The 13,614-nt window shown below is 54.8% G+C and overlaps 1 protein-coding gene across 5 annotated transcripts in view; it reads left to right on the forward strand.

Moving 5' to 3' along the window:
• The first annotated feature begins 448 nt into the window (after positions 1-448).
• The window catches only part of CACNA1C (calcium voltage-gated channel subunit alpha1 C), a 475,349-nt gene continuing 462,183 nt past the window's right edge, over positions 449-13,614 (forward strand). For all 5 annotated transcript variants that reach the window (XM_061206079.1, XM_061206075.1, XM_061206078.1 and 2 more), the window contains exon 1: positions 449-1,056. In XM_061206079.1, the coding sequence (XP_061062062.1) occupies positions 1,008-1,056 (49 nt within the window). In that variant the 5' untranslated portion in view covers positions 449-1,007. The remainder of the gene's footprint in view (positions 1,057-13,614) is intronic.

The raw sequence follows: 13,614 nt of genomic DNA on the forward strand, positions 1-13,614 counted from the left end.
TCTCCGCATCCACGCCACTCGTGCAACCGCCCTGTTCGTAATCCACCAAACAGAGCCGTGGCGCCGCGGCTCCTTTAGCTGTTTCGCGCAGTGGCCGGATCCGCAGAGACTCTAGGTGGGCAGATGGCCCCTCCTCCTGGAGTTGCGCGCCCGAGGCCTCGCCGCCGAGGGGGCCGCGCAGGACACGGGGGCCGGGGCGGGGCGCGAGGGGTGTGTCCGGGCGGCATGCGGGCCGAGGCGCGGACGGCGGGGCGAGCGGGGGCTCGAGCTGGGCTCGAGTCGTCGCTGCGCGCCCCGCGCCGTGCGCCCCGCGCCGTGCGCCGGGCCCCGCGCGCCGCCGCCACATCTGGAAGCGTTCAGAGCGTCCGCCTGGGGCGCGCCGGGCTGGCGGGCGGGGCGGCGGGCCGCGGGGTGAGCGCTGCGCTCCGCGCTCCTGCCCGCGGCTCCCTCTCGCCGCCTCTGCAGAAACAGCTCCTGCCAGAGCGGCGCGCGGCGCGGCCCGGAGCGGCGGCGCCTTCCTGCCTCCTCGCCCTCGGGACTCGCCGGACCTTCGGGCAGAAAAAGCGGAGCAGGGCCGGGGAGGACGCGCCGAGAGCGGGCGGAGACGGTTCAGGCCGGCGGCCGGCGGGCCTCTCCCGCCCTGGGGTCCGCGCTCCCCTCTCCCCTTCCGCCTCCTCTCGCTCTGCCTCCCCATTTATTTTTTCAAATGCTGTGGCCGCCAGAGGTGCGGCGCTGAATTCTTGAAAGGGGCCCGGATGTGCTGAGGATGCATTACAATTTCACTGAAGGAGGCAGTAGTGGAAAGGATCAGTTTTTGGTGTTTGATGCAATAATGGGAATCAGGTAATCATCAGAAGGGAAGAAGAGCGACTGCAGATCCACGGCTTCCTCGAATTTTGCACGAAAGCCGCCGGCCTCGGAGGAGGGATTAGTGCAGACCCGCTCGGGCGTGCTTGACATTTCTTCCTCTTTGTGGCTTCTTCTCCTTTTCAAACAATTCTTGGTCCATGGTCAATGAAAACACGAGGATGTACATTCCGGAGGAAAACCACCAAGGTAAGGCTGGACCCCGCCGCCGCGCCCGCCGGCCTCGCCCGCGCGCCCCGCGGCCCCGGCCGGTCCCCGCCGCGCGTCCTTCTCCCTCAGCGGCCGGGGGCCCGCGAGACCCTGGCCGAACCGCGCGGAGCCCGAGCGGAAAATCCCCGCCCCTCCCCCGCCCGCGCCCGCGGCCCCCGAGCCGCGCGTCCGGAGAATTCCGGGCGAGGGGAAAAGTTCCCAAGTGTCTGCTCCGGCCTCGCTGGCTCGCGCTCGCCGGGAGAGCCCGACTACCCGGCCGGCGACGCCCCAGCCCGGTGGGCCGGGGTCCTCGCCTCGCCCGGGCGCGGCTGGGAGCGCGCGCGCGCGCCCCGCACCAGGCCGGCCGGCGCCCCCGCCCGGGCAGCGCGCTCCAGGGGGGCGGCTTCGAGTCTTGGCGCCTCTCCCTTCCCCTCTCCCTCTCTCTCCCTCTCCCTGTGGACCGCCCCCCCCATCTCTCTCTCAATCGCTCTCTCTCTCTCTCCCCCCCGCCCCCCCGTGTCCCTCTTCTCCGGCTCACCTACACCCACCCACCTCTTTGCGGCCACTGACCCCCGCGCGCCCACGTCCCGTGTGTTCTTATTCACACCCACATGTGGGCTAGCACCTGAGGATGTCAGCGGTTAGAATTCGGGCGGTGTGTGGGCTCTGCTTTTTCATGTTTTAAGGCAATAATAAAAGGGTGTGCCGAGCTCACGCGGCTGCACACTGTCGCCCAGTGTTTTCCCAGCATCTCCATCCTTGGCATCAAGTGTCAGCAGCTCCCCCTGCAAGGGGGAAAGGCTTTCAGACAACTCCCCACTTCCTGGAAACTTTCTCCCTCACCCCCTCCCCCGCCGCCCGCATTAACAAGTTATTATTTTTTTGGCACTGCTCAGCAATTAAAGATTATGATGGAGCGGAGAGGGACGGTCTTGCTGGAGTGCGGCCGCCTCCAGCTCCGTCTCTGCCTTCCCCGTGGCTTCCTCTGCCTCTGGGTGCAGGCTCTGCCTTCTCTCTCCGTTTCCCAAGCCTCCCTGTTTACACTCTTCTTTCCAATCTCTTCCTTCTCCATACCTGTCGCTGTTGGTCCTGCTACTTCCTGGGCACATCAAGTGCTCCTCTGAGGACAGCCTGGTGGAGGGGTTGTCTCCATCCCTCCCTCTTCTTTCCAGCCTCCTCCCTCCTTAGGCCCCCCAGCCCCACCACTAGCAGGCAGAGCCCCTACCCTTTAGAGCCAGAGGCTGCCAGGCAGCTTCCCTGAAACTGATCTCCAGCTTGGGCGGCAGTGGGGGAATTTTGGCCTCTTTTGGTGGAAGGATTGTGTCAAGGGTCGTGGGTTCTAGGGTGAGCCAGGGCTTTGGGGTCACAAGGGCAGCTCTGTCCCTGGATTTCTCTACCCCGTGCCCCACCCCTACCTGTTCCCCTGTCCCCTTCCTGATGGAGTCGTGGATGGATTCGGAGGGAGGCCAGGAGAGACACAAAAGAAAGGGTGATGTTTGTGAAGAGCGGGGATGGCTTTCTCCCCTCCAGGCTCCCAGCTCAGTCCAGGCGGCCTTGAAGGGGAGAGCCCAGTGGCCACGTCCTCGCTGTCACTGACAATGGCAGTGGCCTGTGGTCATAATTATTATTCATGTGGTGATAATCCTCAACAAATTCTCAACAGTTCACAAGGCCTCTTCTCCATGCAGGACAAACCCTTTCTGGCCCTTTTCTTCCTTCCTTTTGCCCCTTCGTGCCCCAGGGCGCCCTCCCCAGCCGTGTGCAGGGAGCAGACACTCAAAGTACGAGCCGCGGCCCCGCGAGGTCTGTGGGGAAGATGGAGGGGCCGGCAGCAGGGAGCGTGGCCGGGCGCCGCCTTCCCAGCCACACGCCACAAACACTATGGCAACCTGGATCCCAGTCCTCTCCCTTGAAGCCGCAGTGATTATATAATTCACAGAGCAGTTTTGCCTCCTTTCCCGGATGCGGTTTTCAGGTGTAAGAGGACCAGGATCCCTGTCTCCCCTCCATCTCCCCCCGCCCTGTCGTTGGCATTGCTGGGGTCTTCCTGGGGCAGGAGGGGAGGAGGGTGACGGAGGTGGGTGGGCAGACCTGGAGGAGCAGGAACGTCTGCCGGGAAGGGGTTGCTGTGGCTTCATAACTAACGGGCCGACGAAACATACCCAGGGTTAGGGTTTCAGGAGCAGAGAGGGAAGAGGAGCATTACGTCGGGTGGTGACAGCGGAGTGGAGGACTGGAAAAGTTGCCCGGGGCGGGGGTTACATCCTCCTCTTCCCAACAGACTCGAGTAGATCAGTGCAAGGCCTTTTGCCCCAGTTTTGCAGTGGGGTGTGTGTGTGTGTGTGTGTGTGTGTGTGTGTGTGTTGGGAGTTGGGGTGTGGAGACGGGGGCCAGCACGTTGGAACAGCCCACAGGTTCCCTGAGGGCTGGCCCCCGACCCTGGGTTCAGGCAGGGAGGGGCTCGTGGGCCTCCCCTCACCTCCAGCGCCCCATCTGCGCTGGTCCCATGCCAGCCTCCCACTTTCCTGGGCTGATTTTCCATTGCAGCCTCCAGCTAGCAAATGAGTTTCTTAATAGTCAACCATTTAACAAATAAAACATCAGAATGTCCCTTATCTGCTGGAGACGAGGCAGAGGGGGAAACGTGTTCTGGGAGTGGAAGACACGTTGTGCTTTTCTTTTCAGAGCACTGCTTAGCGATGCAGCAGAACAGTCGTCATTGTCATAATAAAGTACTAATAATCATGATCAGTGGTCAGAGAGCACTGTTACCCGCGCCTCAGCCTGCACAGGTTGAAGAGAGCACGACGTTAGCTGCTTCTGCTTGGATTCTGCGTGGAGGAACCCGGAGAAAAAGGGCCCTTGAGGTTCCAGATGTTGTTCCTAGTACTTCTCATGTACTTTCCAGTGTATCAGAGTACTATACAATAGAGTATATCACCAGCATCAATTGTTCCTTATTTCCATGGAGCACGTGCTAACAGTACTCAAGTGTGCACACACACACTGAATAAGGAAAAGCTATTTTAAATAGATCGCACAAGAGCCTAGAGCCCTTTGGGGACCCGGTGCGTAGCAGACAGGAATACTGGTGGTGCAGCCCTGACACCGTTGCACATTGGTGCCTCACCTTGGGTGAATGGTTCTCTACAGGTAGATGCTACAGGTACAGTAGATGGTGAGCCGTTGGCCCCTGAGTCTCGGGGATGACTTGGGACTCTTCCTTCTGTTTTCTCTGTGATTTAAAACTGCCCGAGGTGGGTTCTTCCGGGTGTAAGACAGATGCAAAAGGAGACGCAGGGGCGTCCTGGGTGGGGGTCTGAGGCCCTGCTGATCTTTGCATCCCCACCTCCTAGCACAGGCCTTGACGTTTGACGGATGAATGCAGCCCCCAGACCAGAGGGGGCTGTGCTTTCTGCCTCTTCCAGGAGGTGGCGCCCCAGGGCTTGGGAGTCAGGAGGGGCACCTGCGGGGCTGGGCAAGGGGGCCGAGGCTCTGCAGGGCACTTCTTGCTGCTGTGCCTCGTCTGCGTGCCTGCCCCAGGGCGGAGGCCTCCGAAGACCAGAGTGCCCGCTGCACGCACACCAGGGGCCCCCAGCACGACCCGCCCTCGCCGACCTCTCACCCTCTCTCCGGTGACGAACCCACTTTGGATTTCGCCCTCCTGCCCCAGCCTTGCCTTGATCTCTAGCACAGGCAGCATCCTGCTCGGCCGAACCTGTTACGGCCCTATATTAATTTCCTCCCTGTATTTTCTTACCAGGGCTTGGTAACCAGAGGGGCCCGGGGGTCCCAGGCCCAGCCTGAGGCCAACCTGGAGTGTGGGCGCTGGAGAGCCTGGCCGGTAGGGTTGCAGAGCTTGTCAGCTCAAAGGCAAAAAAGACATTTTCCTAACTTTATTCGGGGAAAAACACAAAAACAACTGGGTACACTTCACAGCTGTTTACGAATCTGGCTGGTCCCATGCTGGGTAATGGCAGCAAAGCTCCCGAGACCTGGGTTAGGAAGTAACTGAGATTTGTTCTAATTTTCAGTGATGTGTTCCAGCTCCCGGTGTTTTCCTTTCTGTCCCTTTCTCCGCTCAGCTTTCTCGGTTGTTGTAGCGAGTTCCTGGGTCCGAGAGCCCTGGCCGCCGAGCTGGGAATGTGAGGGCTTGGCTGTGGCACCCTGCTCCTGTCCCGGGGAGCCTCCTGCTGGGGTCTGGCTGTTTGCCATGTGGTGGTGACCAGTCAGCCAGTAGCATCCCGCTGGTCCCCGTGGGGACTCTGGAATCTGCGCTCTGCATTCGAAATCGGTAGACAATTTTATTTTCCAGGGTGGACTAAAGAAAACTGAGGGGTTGTTTGGGAAACACCTGGAGACTTAACAACTATACTACTTAGCGAGATGATCGCACTGATTTAGTCTCCTCCTGGGTTCTGTCCCCACTGTTGCCTAAATTGGTGGTGGGCTCTGCAGAGGAGAGCAGAAGACTGATTTAAAAAAAAAAAAAAAAAGGCACGGGGAATTGTGCAAAATATCAGGTGCTAAATATTTAGTGACATAAGTGCTAAACGTTCTGATAATGAAACAACACTCCCAGCCATGGCTGTCATTATTAAAATAATTTAGTAAACACCTGTTTACATGAACCTCAAGGTTAGGTACTGTACAAAACAAGTAAAAGTGACAGGATCCCCCTGGGAAAATGGAAGGCCTTCAGCGCTGTTTCAAAGCCGGGCCGCAGGGACTACCCCGCATCCCTTGGGGGGAAGCAGAATGGGGGCTGTCGTGACTCCTGTGTGTGTGGCTCGGGTCCCAGATGCGGTGCCCATTGCTTAAGGCCAGGCCTTGACCTGGGACCCCGGGGGCCTCGCTGCCTCCTTGCCGCGGGCAGGGGACCCGGGAGGCACAGCTGTGAGCGGGCCTCAGGGGCCGCAGGAGGAGGCCCGGCTCCCTGGGGTATCTGGGGGAGCGTGGGGCGCACAGCTGCTACTTGTGGAACTGAGTTAATCTGAGTGGGGATTCACGGGACAGAGGAGGGCAGTTTGGGCCTGCAGCTCAGGAAACAGAGGTTGAAAATAGGCCCTCACTTTCCCGGAGACGCTGGGGATTTGGTGTTGGGCAGAGGTGAGGGAGAGGGGGCTAACTGGCCAGAGCTCGAAATCCCACGGTCCCTTCCCCCAGGCCCCAGCCAGGCTGCCACCGCACGACCGCTTCACCGTGGTCCTCAGGTGCTGTGCTGTGCTGTGTGTGTGTGTGTGTGTGTGTGTGTGAGACGGGGCAAGGAGGGGGCGGTTCCACACTCACGTTCTTTGAAGGGTTGTCAAGCAGACCTAGAATAAATGTGTCTCTTCGGGAATTTACTCTCTAGGATCAGGAGGTTTTATGGGCAGAGGAACCTGAGGAACGAACTCCGTTTCCAGTTGAGAGGACAGGCTCCTGCAGGGTCACCCAGGAGGGGCGGGGCTGGAACCCGGCCTTGGCTCTCCACCCTCCTGCCATCTCTTGACCGTACGTGTGCACGCTGATGCTCTGAAAGCATTGATGAGTGTTTCTGGTTCAACTTTGCCTGATAACCCTCTTACCCTCCCCCCCAGCCTCCCTCTGCCGATGCCGCTTTTGTTCTGGCTGAAGTCATTTCTGAGGTATTAGATTTGGAAACAGAGCTGGGGGCTACCTCTCACTGGGAAGGTTGAAGCGTTATCTTAGACAACAGAGTAAAGGTTCATACGTGTCCACAGGAAACCCCTGCAAAACTCAGATCACTGTTCCGTCTGCGAACGGACGTGCCTCCAGGCCTTTTTATTTGCTCACTTCCTTTCTGCCCCAGTCAGGGCTCATTTCGGCCCCTGCGGGAGAGGCCAGGCTGGGCTGTCGGGCTGCCTTGGCGAGGGGTTGGGGGCTGTTTGTGACCGGCCGGCTTTGCTGTGCGTAGAAACCGCAGGGCGGGTGGATGTGCAGGTGAAATGCAGGTAGAACAGGTAGAAAGCCCAGGGCGGTCAGGCTGCCGCGGCCGGAGGCCAGGCTGCCCCCGAGTCTACCAAGGTGTGGGAACAAAGGCTCCCCTGCTCCCTTTACTGGGCTGGTCCCCTAGGACCCCTCCTCTTCCCAGGAGATATTTAGGTAGGGAGAGGTCTAAATTCAGCATGGGAAAGGGATCATCTGGGACCTCTTTCCGACGTTCCCACCATCTCCAAGCCTTTGGCATCTGACCTGATGCTCCCAGAGACCGGAAGGCCTGTGAGGCTGACCTGGTCTCTAGCTTTAAGACAGGGCCCGAGCCCGACTCACTCTCAGAGGTGTAGCCACTGAGATCCCTGGAGGAAGCCACGATCGCAGAACACAGTGTTGCCATAATTTCATGAAATATTCAAGCTGCCCATTTGCCAACAGGGGTTTCTTTTAATACATTCGGCTACGTGTGGTGCTGCCCGCTGGAAACTAGCTGAAGGGAAAAGAAAATAATCTTGTCTCCTGTCTTTTAGAGAAGCAAGCCAAAATCCAGACAGTAAATGAATGTTCTTCCCCGTATTGCCTGTGGGCAGAAATGTTGAGAAATGTTGACTTGATTACTCAATTAAGCTCTATTTACTTTGTACCCATTGTGTCATGTTCAGTCATTTATATATTTTTCTCCTTCCAAAATAAGCCATGTTGGGCTAAAACCTTTCAAAGGTGTTAGTTAGCAAAAGTAAAGAAAAAAAAAAGAAAGAAAGAAAGAAAGAAAAATAAATAAGGCTACACCTAGAAAATGACTTGGGTCACAGTCTTTGACTTGATGTCTTTCTCTGAGAGTTTTGAAGGAATCAAGTCTCTTATTTTTCATCTGTAGAATGGAGACAGTAATCCTTAGCCAGTTGGCTTTGCAGGGCAGCGGCGAGGCTCCGAATGGGAGGGCGAGTGTAAATCACCGCATGGTGGCAGCTCTTCTTAGCAAATAGCAGGACATGGGCGTGTGAGAAAGCAGCGCCATGAAACTTCTGAAGCATTCAAACAACGTTGTAGACGCTGTTGGATGGCTGACATTATTCAGAATTTCAAGGATGGAAACGTGAAACAGAGAGAATCAGAGTCCCAGGCGGTCTGGCTGATACCGAATAATCAAGGGAGAAGGGAAAGACCAGTCTGGAGAGGCCTGGTATTTTGGTTTTCTTGTCAAGTGTCAACCCGCTTGAGTCAGCGGGATCCCAGGACTGTGGGACCAGCCTGAGGGTCAGGACCCGGGGAGGCCAGGCTTCCTCACGGCCTTGGCACATGGTCCCCGCCTGCAGCCTGAGGCCCGGGTTCTGCCTTCTGAACTGGCCAGAAGTCCTCTGCTGGTCCAAACATGCGAAGATAGGGCCATTGAGAGCAGGAGGCACCTTGGCGGGGCACTCAGCCTGTCCTCACTTTCCAACATGAATTCCCCAAACCTAAACGTCACTCCTCAGTACGGGAGGACAGGCTGCCTGGCAAATAGAACTTTGCTTCAAATGTAAACCTTGGCTTTGGAAAATAAACTACTTTTTAAAAATATATAGCAAAAGTGCTGGCGGTTTGTAGGTAAAGGGAGGGAGCAGTTCCATCCGGCATCTTAAGACACCTGTCAAAATAGCAAAGGGCTTTAATTTCACATCTTAAATGACACACTAGCCTTTAGTTTCCTGAAGCAAAAACAATCTCGTCAAAAAGCGTGCTGGGAAACGTGCGTTTCAGTTTGCGCCTTGCTCCCCTCGACACCCACCTCCCAGCCTCTGGGCCTGTGATCTACGGGGCCGTCCACGTTTTTATTTTTATTTTAAAAATAATCTGTATTGCAGTGCAGCATCCATTGTTGTGTATTTGTAGACCAGGTAGAAGCAGTAGCTGCCATGTACTGGACGTCCGCGTGTCCAGCGACGCACTTAGTACCATTGCGTCCTTACGCCCATCCTATGGGTGGGTGTTAATGACATGTTTCAGATGAGAAAACCAAGGACCAGTGGTCTTGAGTAACATGGCCAAGGTCATCCAGACACTGTTGGAGCCGGGAGTTAAGTTCAGGTCTGTTGGACTTTCCAAGCATGTGCTGTCTCTCTTCTCTCTCCACGTGGGGCTGAGGAAAAATGACCTTGAGCCAGCCTGGCGGAGCCTGGCTTGGATTTGCTCTGTGAAAGCTCCGGCTTCCGCTGGTCACTGTGGTGGACAAACAGCCGAACACTCGTTCTGCTCTGTGGTCACTCCACACGCCTCCCCTCCCACTTCCTCCTCTAGCTGCGCGTTTGTTCCCGAGGTTCCTGCCTGGACCCTGCTTGGTCCTCAGATCCCAGTGGGGACCTCCATCTGTCCAGCCTTGGCTTTGAGATGACCGCTTCGTGGCGGGGCCTCGCTTCACCACGTTCTTGGACTGTCTCCCCAGTAATTCCCTCCTGGAAATAAGGCCCTCCGTTCTCCGACGAGGTTCTGATGAGCTCGGGGCCCATCCTTGCCGGCTGAGCACCCTGACTGTATGCATTTATTGATTTTTAAAGAACATCTTGGTGGAGATATAGTTCACTTACTGTAAAAGATACATTTCACATACCTTTAAAGTGTACAGTCCAGTTAATTTCAGTATTTTTACAGGGCTGTGCAACCATCCCCACTGTCCAGTTCGTGCATATTTTCATCATCCCAAAGAGAAACCCCGCACCCACTGGCAGTCACTCCCCATACCCGCTCCGGCCCCTGTAACCCCCTGTGACTGTGGATTCTCGTGCGTCATTGACAGCGATGTTAATTCAGTCACTGGGGCTCACCTGTGTCGTCTCACTGAGGGGAGCACATTCCCTGCATTCAGATCTAGGTCTCTTGTGACAGTCTGCCTGATAAATGATCCACGTGATAAATGATGCAGTTAAAAGGAAGCACATGAGGTTAGTTAGGGACCTGGGTGTCATTTGGAGGTGAGGTCAAGCACTTTCTTTCAGTTACATGAAAAGTGATTTTAAGATTTATTTCTTTTAACTATCTCAGCAAAGCTAGGTCTATAAGTCACATCTACTGGTAGTTGAAGATGTGAATTACGACCTTTAAAAATTTTTTTATTATGAAATATATAAAACAAAATTTTCAATTTTAACCATTCTTAAGTACACAGTTCAGTGGCATGAATTATATTCACAGTGTTCTACAACCATCACCAGGCTATTTCTAAAACTCTTTCCTCACTCCAAACAGAAACTCTGTAACCTCTAAGTAATAACCCCGTTCCTCCCTCTCCTCAGCCTCTGGTAACATCTAGGCTACTTTTTGTTTCTATGAATTTGCCTATTCTAGATATTTCATATGAGTTGAATCACACAGTATTTGTCCTTTTGTGTCTGGCTTATTTCACTTTGCATGGTGTTTTCAAGGCTCATCTGTTTTCAAGGCTCAGCTGTTTTCAAGGCTCATCCACATTGTATCATGGGTGTCAGAACTTCATTCCTTTTCATGGCTGAATAATATTCCACTGTGTGAACTGACCACATTGTGCTTATCCATTTGTCAATTGATGGACACTTGGGCTGTTTCCACCTTTTGCTACTGTGAATAATGCTGCTGTGAACATCAGCGTACAAGTATCTGAGTTCCTCTTTTCAATTCTGTAGGGTATAGACCTAGGAGTGGAATTGCTGGGTCTGAATTACGGCTTTTTGGTTAGAAGAGCCCATTTCCTTTTGTGGCTCCCCCAGTAGAATCCTGTGTAGACGAGGATATCGGATCAGGAAATTCTGCTGTGGCGGTAATGAGGGTCCAGTCTGTTCCCTGGGCTCCCAGGGCCGGTGTCAGAATTTTTACTTTAATTAGGTGTTTAACAATCCAGTGCTGCTGGAGGAGTAACTGATGCTTCCTCCCTTCCCAAAATAATGAAGGTCTTCACATCCAGTTCAGCGCTCACCTTCCTGCCACCTGGGCTTTGTAACGGCAGGAAACGGGTATTTGGCAAGACAGAGCTATTTGGTCTGTCTGTCTGTCCCCGTCTGCCCGTCTGTAGTCCAGGGGTGCCCACGCCTGGGAACCGCGAGGACCCTGGGAGAGGATGGATGCCGCGTGGCCGGGTGAGCCCCCCCGTGGCCCTGCGTCTGCGCTGGCGGAGGGGCAGCGTGGCCGGGAGGTGGCTGGGGAGGGGCCTCTGTCTCCAGCCTGGGGGCTCCCTGGGGGGAAAGCCGGGCCCAGGGCTGTCGCCTGCTCCCCACACAGCTGCAGTCTAGGCAGGGGCGGGAAAGGTGTGTGAGGAACAAGGAACACGCGGGGAGAGAGTCAGGAAATCGGGAGGAGGGGAAGGCGACAGTAACACTTGGTGGCCCCGTGGGGAGATGGAGGGCCAATTAGTGACTCAGGAAACCCTTTCAAACTGGGGATGGCTATTTCTTCCATAATTGTTTTGTCTGAAAGTAATAACATCATTTTACTTTCTGATTGTTCTAAAATACCTTTTAAATCCTCTTCACATCTACTATATCAGCAGTTTTAAAAAAAAAAAACCCACTGAAGTAATGGGACAAGTTTTATTATTTCCATTTTTTCAGATAAGGAAACCTGGGCTTAGAAAATTTGAACAACTTGCCTGGTTAGGGAAGGAAAAAAAATGAATCAGTTTTTTTTTTTTGACAGAATATTGTATGGTAGACTTTATCTTATGTTTTCCTAGGTTAACACTTCTCCCCAGTGTATGGGGAGAATCAGGTTTTTTTTTTGACAGAATATTGTATGGTAGACTTTATCTTATGTTTTCCTAGGTGGGCTCATATATTTTCTGCCATTTATTCCTACAGGAACCCTGCTAAGGTTAGACAGCGTTCTGGGCCAGAATAGCTAGAATCCCTGTCCCCTGGCCTGGGCTCCTCCCGTAGCCTGACTGTATCGTCTGTCAGGGCTCCGTGTCCTGACCCAGGCCCAGGCCTCCCGCCTCGTGGCTGCCGGGCTGCACTTGCCGCATGCCCAGCTCCCTGATGGGCGGGTCCTGCTGGGCCGTGTGTGTGTTCTTTCTCAGATTAGCAGAGGTGAGCGTGCCACGACGGAATGCAGGTCAGGCCCTTTGCAGGCCGATACACTTAGTTTAATCCAACTTTTAGTAAATCCCCCTCTTGTGGGCTCTGCCTTCCCATCCCCTCCCTGGTCCTGCTCACAATTGTGTCCTGGCTGCTGTCCAGAGCTGAAATGTTGCACAGTGTGTCTCCAAGGTCAAAGCCTCTGTCACCGTGTCTAGCTGTCCAAGACGTCCCGGGGTTCCGAGTTGCACATCCGAGGGGATTACAGTGACTCAGATGTCACATTTGGTCTGCAGTGGAGAAGATCCTGTGCCTCTGTTTTGCAGTTATTTAAAAGGCAAAGTTTTTGACCTGTGCCCAGCTGTCTGAAAGACCAGGAGATGAGGAGCCTTTTCTCAGGATTAATTGACTGTGAAATGCCCTGAAAATGGGGAATCTCATACCAATTTTGGTGAAAACAATCCTAAGTTGCTTTTCCCCTCCCAGAATTGGGGCAGTTAGTCATTCTCACCACGTTTTGGGCATCTGCTCTGTGTAAGGCAGTCTGCTCACAGGATCGCTGGATCCAAGGAGACCTTCAGGGTGGCGGCCCCTCAGCTATCCCATCCTTTGGGGAGTGTGTAGTCCAGTAGGAAGAAAGATGCACAGGTACCCACAGCTGAAATAACGGGCAGAACATGCTTGACGTTACAGGGAGATAAAGATGAAGGGCTCACAGGTTTAAAGAGGGGGTACAGTCAGATGGAGTAAATGGAGAAAGCACATATGACGGAGGTGACAGAGCTGAGCCCTGAAGGGTGGGCAGAAACAGGGTAAAGAGGAGGGCTCACGTTCCCAACAGAAAGCTTGGTGGTGACAGCCTCACGCATTGGATTTTAGAGGAATGGGGAGTTGAGTTTGCCTAGCCACAGGCAGTGTATGGGGAGAAGTGGAGAGAAGGCTGGAACGGCAGGGAAGGGGAATGTGTGGGTAGCCCTGGCAGCAGGCTGGAGTTTGCATCCCATTCGGTGGGCTGCTCAAGGCCATCTGGAGTGTTCGAGCCAGGGGAAGGTGGACCAGAGCTGCTCTTCCAGAAGCCTAGTCAGGTGGCAGGGTAGAGGGTGAAGTGGTGGTCTGAGACCACAGATGGACGGACAGTTCCGAGGCTGTTGCCATCATCCTGGCGAGAGGGAAGAAGGGGTTTTCTCTACAAAAGCTGGAGGGCAAGAAAGCCCTCTGTTTACATAGGAAGGGTTATCTAGATGGGAACAGCTATCTAGGTGGGCAGAGCCATCTAGGTGGGTGGGGCTGTCTAGGTGGGGAGGGTTACCTAGGTGGGTGGGGCTATCTAGGTGGGAGGGGCTATCTGTGTGGGTGGGGCTATCTACATGGGAAAGACTGTGTAGGTGGGGAGGGTTACCTAGGTGGGTGGGGCTATCTAGGTGGGTGGGGCTATCTAGGTGGGAGGGGCTATCCAGGTGGGAGGGGCTATCCAGGTGGGAAGGATAGAGGGTGGATTTGGAGGGCTAACGGAGGATACCCAGCATACATGCAGGATACCCAGCATACATGCAGGATTAGAGTTCATTTAAAGGTGATATTTGAAGCTGTGGAAATGGATGAA

The sequence above is a fragment of the Eubalaena glacialis genome, chromosome 11 (genome assembly GCF_028564815.1).
Source record: "Eubalaena glacialis isolate mEubGla1 chromosome 11, mEubGla1.1.hap2.+ XY, whole genome shotgun sequence".
Classification (NCBI taxonomy): Eukaryota; Metazoa; Chordata; class Mammalia; order Artiodactyla; family Balaenidae; genus Eubalaena; species Eubalaena glacialis.